The sequence below is a fragment of the Platichthys flesus genome, chromosome 17 (genome assembly GCF_949316205.1).
Source record: "Platichthys flesus chromosome 17, fPlaFle2.1, whole genome shotgun sequence".
Taxonomy (NCBI): Eukaryota; Metazoa; Chordata; class Actinopteri; order Pleuronectiformes; family Pleuronectidae; genus Platichthys; species Platichthys flesus.
The window spans coordinates 2,968,389-2,979,725 of record NC_084961.1 but is presented as its reverse complement, the minus strand read 5'-3'; the positions used below and the strand labels follow the sequence as shown (position 1 = coordinate 2,979,725).

The following is an 11,337-nucleotide window of genomic DNA, read 5'->3' as shown; positions in this document are numbered from 1 at the left end:
CTCCCTCCCTCCCTCACACCCTCACACTGTCTCTCTCTCTCTCCCTCCCTCCCTCCCTCTCTCCCTCCCTCTCTCCCTCTCTCCCTCCCTCCCTCTCTCCATCTCTCCCTCCCTCTCTCCCTCCCTCCATCTGAAGCTTTGCTCCCTCCCTTCTTCTGAGTCTGCCCCTGCACGTTGCCTTGCAACAATCAGAGTCATTATTGAATAAGTCGTTAACTTCAGTGAAAGTTTCAGTCGGTTCAGACTCCATCTTATTCCTGATTCATACACCTGGGGAGAGACTCTCAGCTCAGAGCTCAGTGAGTCTCAGTGAGTCTCAGTGAGTCTCAGTGTGCTGAGTGGTTGTGACAGATGATGATAAGTTGCGTCCAGACGCTGACGTGAGGCGCCCCCCCCCCCCCCCCCCCCCCCCCCCCCCCAGGCTTTCCTTCCTCCTGCTCCCCAGCGTCCACAGCCACACCCCGGCTCTTGACCCCGAGTGACCCCCTCTGCAATCCAATTCCATTTCCTGCTGCCAGCTGCCCTGATCATTACTCTAACTCCATTCATGGAGGAGGGTTATATATCAGTGTGTGTGTGTGTGTGTGTGTGTGTGTGCGTGCGTGCGTGTGACAGTTAAGAGTGTGTGTCCATTTGTCAGTTTTTGCAAAGGGCTCTGATTTTCTGCACCAGCTGGAGCGATTCATGTTTGTTTTGGTAGTTTGTGCGTTTGTGTGCCAATTGAAAGGGTTTCTCCAGCAGTCTGTCAGCGTTGTCACAGTGTGTGTGTGTGTGTGTGTGTGTGTGTGTGTGTGTGTGTGTGTGTGTGTGTGTGTGTCCCTCATTTTTTACCACAGGTTTGATTTTGTGTCTAGCGGAGCTCCCTGGTAAAACAAGCAGAGACACTAATTAAAGCTGCTGCAGCTTCCCAGGGCTGTAACATCTCTAACGATGTGTCTGTGGTGTCGAGCAGCTTCAACCCTCCTCCTCTTCACCTCCGTTGTTTCATCAATCACGTGCGAACGATGGGGTCTGACATGAAAACACTGAATGTGTTGCCTCTGTCAATAACACCTGATCAAACCCTCACAGTCCCGCTCGCTCATTACGCAGAAATCCAGAATCATACACGCTTTCTCAGTTTTCCTTTCCTCAAGTAGATTTTCTTAGAGTTTCAGACAGAGGCTGAAAAGAGGAGCTGCAGCGTGTATTCTGAACATCAGAGCACGAAAACATTTCTGTAATCACACAAATTAAACATATGAACCTGAATATAAACTGACTTTGTGTCCTTCAAGTAATTTCAAAGAAGACGATTCCAAAAGTCCCCTCATTGCAATATGAATATTTGCAAATATTAATTTCCGCTCAGTGTTTAATCAATTGCTAGACAAATTTAAGAGCCAAATAGATTGACAGTGTAAACAAGAAGAACCTAATATTTAATCTTACAAACTGTAGCTGACAAAAATCAACAGACGGGTTATACAGACGACTACTGCTGCCGCTAGATTGAGCTTTCGACTTTATTACTTTTTTTTTATAATCAGGGCACTGAAGCTCCTTTTATTTCCAGGGCCATTTAATTCCCTTCTACATCGATGATGGGATGTGAGAGTTAGACATTTGCGGAACGGTTACAGAGCAAATCATCAAGTACCCAACACCTCAGCGCCAAATGTCAAGTGTTGACGTGGATACCTGGGATGTGAGGAGCAGCATCGTCTCTGTGTGGCCTGAATCGGTTTGAATGAATGTCAACGAGGGACAGAAATCCTCTGTGCCGGGCGAGCGGTGGAAAAGACTCACGTCCTCACGGTTTTGTTCTGATCTGGAAAAGACAACCTTGGCGTTATTTCCTGTGAGAGCCCACTCACTTTGCTCTTACTATGCCACTCGCTTCAATCCCACATGGTTCACTCATACATGGGGGAGGGGGGGGGGGGGGGGCTGTGGAAAAAGCCAATCTGGGAAAAGTCAGAAATCAGCAGCTTGAACAGATGAGTCAGTGCCTGGGGGAGAGAGAGAGGGAGTAGGGAGAGAGAGGGAGAGAAAGGGAGAGCGGTAGAGAAGGAGAGAGGGAGAGGGAGAGGGAGAGAAGGAGAGAAGGAGAGAGGGAGAGAAGGAGAGAGGGAGAGAGAGAGGGGGAGGGAGAGAGAGAGGGCGAGAGAGAGAGAGAGAGAGAGAGGTGAGCAGAGAAAACCCCTGGTCCACCTGTGATTGCCCCTCCAGATGGAGCAACAGCTTCCATCTGGAGGGGCAATCACAGGTGAGGACGGATTAGCTCCAGGGATGAACAGAATATTTCACTGCTCAGGCTGAATGTGAGGGTTCTGTTCATTCACCTTCTGACTCCGCCCCCCCCCCCCCCCCCCGTTGGATGTTAGCAGCCACAGAGGTTCGGTTGAATCAGTCGTTCTCTTTCCTCCTCACTGACTCACAGGCCTCCCGTGAGCAATTAACTAACACCAATTACCAGGAGAGCGTTCCTCCAGGGGTTCATTGACTCGCTCGCTCTCCGCCGTCTCTCTCTCTCTGTGTGAGCATCTGCAGTCAACACCCCCCCTGAGGTTATTCAAACTATGGTGGTGCTCAACCACAAAATCTAATTGCACCTCCTGTGGTATCCCTGTTTGCTTTTGGAGGAATCTGAGCAAACACTCGAGCATGACACATTCCCATTAAACAGAAAGTCTTTGGAGTTCAACGTGGATTCAAGCTTTTAATGTTTTATCTGCACGGCTTCGTACAAGCAGCCATTCAGGGAGTTTGCTGTTTCTAATGAGCTGGAAAATGAAGCTGTTTCTACCGCCACCGGCTCAGCTCGGAGTTTCCCTTCCAGCTTCTGTGTGGGGGGGGCAGAGTGACCATGAATTCACTGATCGCAGCATCATTAAAAGACAAAACGCTGGGTCAGAGGTCAACGGAAGGCAAATCACCAACAACCATGTCAATGAAATCCATCCTCCAAGAAAGCACATTTCATATTATACCTTTAATAAAACAAACATTATGTATATCTGAATATAAGAAATCTGTGAAGCTCGTCAGGATGTGTATGAGCTGTTCTCATAGGTTCACATATTTTCAATATCTTGTTAAAAGGAAATTGTGATGTGGACATCATGTGTTGGTTTAAATTCAAAATAAACATTTGTAACTCGTGAGAATAAACAGATTGACTAGAAAAATTAAGTGGGTTTTAATAGCAAATGAAGTTTTAGCACATATGGAAAAAATCTGAGTAACAAGTAACAGTCCTCCAACAAGGGGGTCGGTTGTTCGATTCCCATTCCACGTACCGAAGTGTCCTTGGGCAAGACACTGAACCCCAAATGGCCGCTGACAGTGAAAGTGCTGCACATGGATGACGATAATCGATATAAACACAGACCAATTACAATGTCTTAAGTAAATAAAGCAGATTGTTGTTATATCAGTGTGTGGAGGAGAGACGTCAACATGAGGAGGGAGGTCTATTTCAACCGTGTCAGATTTGAGATTTGAGGTTCGAGGCCTCACTCAGACCAATTTAGTTCTACAGGAAAAAAAAGAGATTCATTTGAATGAGAACAAAACAAAGATGCCAAAGCTGCAGGATCTGCTGCGGAGGAAAAAGTGATCAGTGACAAGATAACCAGGGACGTGAAATCACATCTGGGGGTGAGGAAACATCTGTGCAGGGGTTTGGCTCCTTATTCCCTCACATGTAAGAATCTCTGATACAATGAGTGTAATATTACAGTTATTTGCAATATTCAATACTATTTACTCCTATTATCATTACTGCCATCATTACTTATGTTTAGCATTATACTCATTTCATTCCCATTTCTGGATTTCTATTAGGCGCTAAAGTTATACACACTGATAAAGTTAGGATTAATAAAGTCTCATCTTGTCTTATCTTATTTTATCTTGTCTCTGCACAGACAGGAACAATTCCAACAACCTCCAACTCATAAAAGCATCTGAGGGCTGTGATAAGACAGACTTGAAAAAAATGTGAACCCATGAGATCTGGACCAGTCAGACAAAAAGTTTCCCCAGCTGTAAAAAGACCGTGAACCTCCTCCTCCTCCCCGGATGATGGGGCAGCACAAGTGAGGCTCCAGAGTCTTCACCTCCTGCCCGGTCCATGAAGTCAGCTGAGCGCCTCCAGATCCTCATCCGCCGCCGACAGGTGCGAGCAGGAGTCCTCCAGCCCGGAGGCTGCTCTCAAGCTCATGGATCCGTACAAGTTGGCCGCGTGTTTGGAGTAGGCGAAGGCTTTCCTCCGCATCATCTCCCCCTTCCACATGGAGACCATGAGCAGGCTGGAGAGCAGCACGCCCCCGAGCGTGAGCAGGCACAGTCCCGCTATGACGCAGCGGTCCAGGTGGGCCCCGACCCGGGCTTTCTCCCGCTCCAGGCGCTCCATCTCCCGGGCGGACACGCTGTCCGGGTCCACGCGCACGTCCCTGGGCACCGTGTAAGAGATGGCGACCAGAGAGATGCCGGTCACCAGGCAGGTGACGGCGATGATGAAGCCGTAATCCACCGACTTCCCCGAGCCGTCGGAGGAGGAGAGGTCGTCGTCGGACAGCAAGAAAAGTTCCGGGATGTCCTCCTCTTCCTCCTCCTCCTCCTCCTCCTCCTCCTCCTCCTCCTCCTCCTCCATCACCTCCTCCTCCTCGTACAGTGAGGAGCAGTGAGTGTGGTTGCAGGTTTGAGTCCCTCTCAGCTGGACAGAGTCTCCATCCCCTCCGTGTCTGCAGGTGAAGGATGTTTCTGTTTCCTCCTCCGGACGCGCCGCGCTCCGGAGCCCTGTCCATGGACCCTCTCCTCCGCCGGGATCGAGCGTCTCTCCTCCGGTGCTGCAGACCTCCAGGACACGTTGCTTATAACTCAACCCCAGGGACGCGTCTCTCGGAGCCGGTCCATCAAACTTAAACAGTTCCAGATCAGCCATTTGAACATGGGTCCGTCCAGCCCATGCGTCCGCTCCTCTCTGCAAAAAAAGAGAAACAAAACAAGAAGCCTGAATATGAGACCGCAACTTTCAATCTGTGCTTTCTGTCTCAATGCACAACACTTCAAACCTGCACCTGAAGGACCTGCACGCAGGAAATCTACGCATCTTCCTCTCCTGGCTGCACCGCAACCATTTCATTTAAAGTACAATTACGCACGCAGCACGTAAACGAATCCCGCAAAGCCCTAATGCAAATACAATGAAATGCCCTCACTCATTAACCCCCCCCCCCCCACACACACACACACACACACACAAACACACACGCACACACTTAGTAAAGCATGCCGCGCTCTAATGGATCCAATTCCACCTAATGCGTTTCAATAATGGCTTATTAAGGAACAAGATGCGCTTTGCTGAGTTGGCTCTATACCTCCGTCTGTGGCCGCTCGCATCCCCCGGCTGCTGCTGCTGCTCCCCGGGCACTCAGAGAGAAAGCTCCGGCCGATCCCTCCCTTCCACGGACTGAGCCCCGGTGGAGCGCCTCAGATCCCGGTGCTCGTCCCCGAGCCGCAGCCTCCGCGGTCCCCGGCACATGCACACTAATCAGATGAGAGGCAGGAGGCGGCGGAGTGAGCGGGGACACTTCTAACTGCTGCACTACTTTCTCTCTTTGTACGCAGAAACCAATCCGGATCAATACCTGATTCATTCTTTATGAGCCATCGAGGATCAGGAGCGACTTCGAGGGGGGGTTGCCAGGTTATGAGAAATCTCTCTCTCCCCCCCCCCCCCCCCCCCCTCACTTTGGTGATCATCCATTTAGTTGGTGTCAAACTGAGGGAGCACTGAAACTGAAGTGAGTTCAGTTCATCCTGAGGGGAACATGAATATATTGGGACATTTCACTAAGAAACACTAATATCAACAGGAAAGTCCTCGTGGTTCATCCTCTGGGATCATGGATATCCAGAAATATGAGGTATTAATTATGTCGGATATTATTTCTATTATTCAACCTTTTAGTGGCACGAGATGAAAATAAACGGTTCACTAATGTCCTCATGGTTCATCCTCTGGGGGGCAGGAATATACATAAATGTTAGATATATTTTAGTAGCTATAGATGTAAGACTATATATTTCTCTGGATGAAAAAACTTGGACCTAGATGAGACTTAATAGGTCTCAAAAGAAGGTTGAATATTATGAGAGGAAATGAAAACCATCTCCTTAGGGTTCATCCCCTGGGAAGCATGAATGTTCATAAATAATCCATTTTGCCTAGCTGAGGAGGGGGGGGGGGGACTAAAGTCAACTATTCCCTTTGTGTTTCCATCAGAATTCAACCCCTGCAGGTGGACTCACAACCCTTTCAGATCCATGACATGTGAGAACAAGCACAGGGGAAAGGAAATATCAGATTGTTCCACCTGCTGGTTGGATTATTTAACGCTGAGTCACATTCTGTCTTCACCTTGAGACGCAGTCTGGATATGTCCATTAGATTAACAAAGTCTTACATGATTTATTCCAAAACGACTAAATGTGCAGCTTGTGCTTGGAGGAAATTAGCAAATTGTTGTGCGACAGCCTAAAGGGACACAACAAACGTGTGATTTATGCTTTATTGATCCCTCAGGGAATAGTGGGAGGTCAGAGGTCAGCTGGGAAACAGAAGCGCTGCAGCTGGGGCAACAAGTCCTGCAGAGAAAAGCAGCTGCTGCTCAGCGTCAACCACCAGAGAGCGGAGTCCATCTTCCTGTCCAACTCGGTGCAGTACCGCAGAGGGTCAATAATTCATCTCAATATAAACGATCAAATTACCCGGAAATAAAATAACAGCTGGTTTTGTTTCTGTGGTTTACAGGAGCCGGTGCTCAACAGCACTTCAGCACGACAGGGAATCCTTGTCCTCTGCAAAGCTGCCTCATCAACCACTGGAGCGTCCTTCCCTCTCTGAGCATATTTAACATCGTGATCTTTATAATATGCATTCTAACAATATCGCTGCGACAGAGAGACGACACACGAGAGGGAAGGATTCTTCCTTGTTTGGAATCAAACGCTCTGCAAAACCTGTTTGGCCCATTTTCAGAGGAAGAAGGAAGAAAAGTCTTCTGTTCTATTCAATCTAAACCGTGTCGAATCCCGTACAGGCCGCGCTGGCTGGAAACGCTCATATCTCCAACCTGGCAGCTTCTCAGGAGCTTAACAAAGACATCATCTCCACCACGATGCGTTCAGGAACTCATCTTGTTCACAGGAAACACAGTTCTGCTCCGACAAGTACAATCCTCAAAACGAGCAGAGGAGCATTTCACAGCTCAGAATCTGTTGAGAAATGAAACTGACATAAAGTAAATAGCGTGACACGACAAAGTTCTTCATAATGTGCAGGAGACGGGATCTTCCACTTGCTGAGCCCCTTACAGAAGTCCTCCTGGTGGCACTTGAATGCCCCCCCCCCTCCCCCCCCTCTCTCTCTGCAGGCCACTGGAGCATATGTAGGCTAGGTAGCCAAAGGTCACGATTACAAAACGCTTCAGCGCTCCGCCATTAAAGTTCATTCCTGCTGATAACCGAGGCCAACCACCCCGGTGCTTGTGGGTAACGCTCTTTGCTCGCTGCACATTTGGCGGTCGGGGGGGTGAGCATTGCAAAGGCGACACGCTGGAGGCGGGTTTTAACATTTCTGACCAAGGAAGCGGAAGAGAGACATGTTGTTAGCAACATGTCTCTCTTCTGGAGGCTCCAACAGCAGCAGATCTCAATAAGTGACACTTTCCAACTTCGTATGGACCCCCTGCTGTTCGCTGAAGATTTCTCATCTGACACACAAGGAGATTGTGTTTGTCTGTTTTCAGTTTTAATAATACAAATTCAAACAACTGTGGCACGGTGGTACAGTGGTAAAGTGGTCAGGGTCTGGGTTGCAACTCCTCTCTCTTGGTCCAGCTTCCTCCCACAGTCAAGACACATGCAGATTAATCAGGGACTGGTAATTCCCTGTGGGTGGGACTCTGAGCCCGACTGGTAGGTGGTGTCTGAATGTCCGCCTCCACCCAGTGTCAGCTGGGATTAGAACGCCTGCAGCTCTCAGAGGAAAACCAGTACAGATACTGGATGTTTGTGCTCCTATCAGGGCGCCCCCGAGAATTAGGTTAGTCCACAATTTTGAATGAACAATCCTAAAGTCAATAATCGTCTTTACAGGAGATTGCAACAACACCAACATCGGTAACCCCCCCCAAAAGAGGCTCCATGCCCACCCGCTTTCTGTGTGTCCGGTTTGGTGGATCCCGCCGGGCCCCTTTTAACTGGGTCCCAAAAGTTCCTTGAAACGCTCCTGGTTCCTGTGGAAAGCTTCAGTGAGTCCACACATACCTTTGGACGTGTAACTTCAAAATGTTATCGCCCATCACTTCAGGACACATCACGTTACTCCACACAGGGCTCTGGTTGATAGATCCACAGAGTTTACATTTCTTTATCTCCTTTCTTATCTCCTTTCTTTATCTCCCTCCACACATTCCACCCCTTCACAGCAGCTTCAGCCTGCAGACGGAGGATGTCTGACCCTCAGCTCCGTGCACACACGCCTTCTTCTCACTCAATTAAGTCGCCTTGGTCGCAGCGATGTGGGCGATAAACCAAGGCTGGCTGCACCACTCTGGGCGATTCCTGACTGATGTATTCAGAGTTTCTCTCCTCCTCTGCTGAGCAGCTCACGCAGCCACAGTCTGTTCATTGTTTACTCAACAACGTCCTGCAGCACTTTGAGCAACAGGGAAATAAAGAGTTTATATTAACATTCTTTTACATTCTGACCAGTCTGGTGCAACACACTGAATAAACCTACCGAACACAATAAGGTGAGTGAATACATAATCATTTTATTTATTGGTCGTCTAAACTGATTCATTAAAAAACAAATATCAGGATGTGATATTTCTGAACTCCTGCTGAATATTTGTTGTGTTTTACACAGAAAATACAGTAAACATTGGAAATAAACTTTAACATAAAAAATCTAAATCTATTGTGACATCCAGCAACTCTATACATTTATTATATATATGCTGTGGACTAGTGGCAGAAACTTGGACTATGGGCAGAGAAGGTCTCTGGTTCGACTCCACGGAGAAACGACAAAAAGACGAACCTGGATTGATCTGTCCAAAAATCCAAGAGGATTCTCCCTACCCTGTCTAGTGCCCCTGAGCAAGGCACCTTACTCCCCCAACATCTGCTCCCCAGGCGCCGTACATGGCTGCTCACTGTGTACGGCTCTGTGTGTCCTGCAGCAGATGAGTTAAAAGCAGAGGTTAAATTTCCCTACCTGCATGAGTGTGCCTGTGTTTGGGACAAATAAATGCATCTTAATCTTAATCTTAATCTTAATATATACATATTATACATAGATAAATAGATTCTGTTATTCTAAAAGAATGTCTTCCAATAATTTCCATATATATTACATTGTAAAGCAATTATAATATGATTTACAATCTACATATTTCATACATGGTCAATGATAAACATGAGGCTGCAACATTAATTCCACACCACAGATTCCACAGTCACACACACACACACACACACACACACACACACACACACACACACATACACACACGCACCTGTATTTTGAGCTGAAGAGACAGCAAACATATTTAATAATTAATTGCTCTAATCAAATTAAATAGGAGACAAAATGCGGCACAGTCACGACAACTGCACAAACTGCACAATCTACCACCAGCAATGGGCCGGCAGCTGGAGCCGCTCAGAGTCTGACAGCAGTGACGTGTTCTCCTGGGATGTGAGTCCCTGCAGCCTCCAGCCTCCAGGCAGCCACTGGAAACAAAGGAAACCATTCATCTAACCGGGATGTTAAGTGCAGCGCTGCAGTGACATTAAAACTAACCACAGAGACACGTACTGGAAACCACTGCGCTGGTCTGGTGATGCCACCGCTCCGTCGTTTATGATCTAAAGTGATTTGTCACTTCCTCCAGAGACGCTCCCGACCAGCAGGCCTGTTTTATTTACGCCATCCGGCCGAGTGTGGCATGTCTCTCTGACGGATCTGCTGTGAAGCCGGAGCACCAGTGAAGCTATGAATAGATGATGGAAGCCAGAAGCAGCAGCAGGGGCGAAGAGGACGCTGGTCCCAGGTTAGACCAGGACAGGAAGACACAACTGAGCCTCGGGGTGGGGAGGATGTCTTTGACTGGACACACATACACACTAACACACTAACACACTAACACACACACAGACACACACACGCACGTCTGCCTCGTGTCCTGTGGCATAAGAGCTGAGTCAAGCTGCGATTTCAAACCCAGCTGAGTCGTGTTGTTTCTCTCTCACTCAGCACAACTTCAATCATATTTTGGATGAGGCTCAAACAGGTTAAAAAACACACACACACACACACACACACACACACACACCACCTAATCCATTTAGGACAAACAGGTCCGAGCAGATCCACGAGCTAAACACACACTCATCCCTCCAGATCTGAAGTTTCTGATTCGCTCAAAATCTGTCTGAGAAGTGTGTTGGTCTGTGTTTGTTTGTGTGTGTGTGTCTGCACAGGGGCGTTGCAAGAGTGTAGGATTCCGAGGGGGGCCCCGAGCTGAGAGGGGGCCCCTGAGAACAGCTGATTACAGATCAGGAGAGTGTTTGATTGAGAAATGAAAACAATTTAGATAAAAGTGATGAAATCTTAATGACAGAGTTCGGTGATGACATCACCTCATGATGTCATCGACGTTAAAAAGGGGGTGTGGCTGCATTGTACAGGAAGTCGCCCCCCCCCCCCGGATCTATAGACACTGGCTTTGTTTTCTTTTTATACGCATCTGTTAAAAATGTGTTTTATGAAGAAAAAAAAACTGTGTGAAAAAAAGTTGTGACATCCTCGATTTGAAATCTCTGTGAAACTTTTTCAAATCTCAGCTGGAGGTTTCTGAATTATGAATGTGATTTTTTTAACACCCATACAACGCCTCACATTTCCACCTGGAGGTTGGAATACACTCTGCCTGTGCGTGTCTGTGTGTGTCTGTGTGTGTCTGTGTTTGTCTGTGTGTGGCTGTGTGTTTCTATGTGTGTCTGTGTTTGTCTGTGTGTGTCTGTGTTTGTCTGTGTGTGGCTGTGTGTTTCTATGTGTGTCTGTGTTTGTCTGTGTGTGTCTGTGTGTGTTCTACTCACCGTGCGGGTCGGGAGGTGAAGAAAAACAGAGTTGTCTTCTGTGCAGGAGTGATGCCTCCTGTCAGTGCAGGTTATAGACTGGACCCACAGTGTGAACAGAGGGAGGTCAGGGTGGAGCAGTGGGCAGCATGTTTATGACCGACCTTGAGTCATGGGCCTGCGGTGTGTGTGTGT

At 47.9% G+C, this 11,337-nt stretch overlaps 1 protein-coding gene across 1 annotated transcript; it reads right to left on the bottom strand.

Moving 5' to 3' along the window:
* Positions 1-3,165: 3,165 nt before the first annotated feature.
* On the bottom strand, positions 3,166-5,680 carry LOC133972556 (transmembrane protein 74). Its single transcript, XM_062410075.1, has 2 exons — positions 5,370-5,680; positions 3,166-4,969 (listed from the first exon to the last, which is right to left on the bottom strand). The coding sequence occupies exons 1-2, from the start codon at positions 5,646-5,648 to the stop codon at positions 4,124-4,126; spliced, it is 1,125 nt and encodes a 374-aa protein (XP_062266059.1). The 5' UTR covers positions 5,649-5,680; the 3' UTR covers positions 3,166-4,123.
* Positions 5,681-11,337: the final 5,657 nt, after the last annotated feature.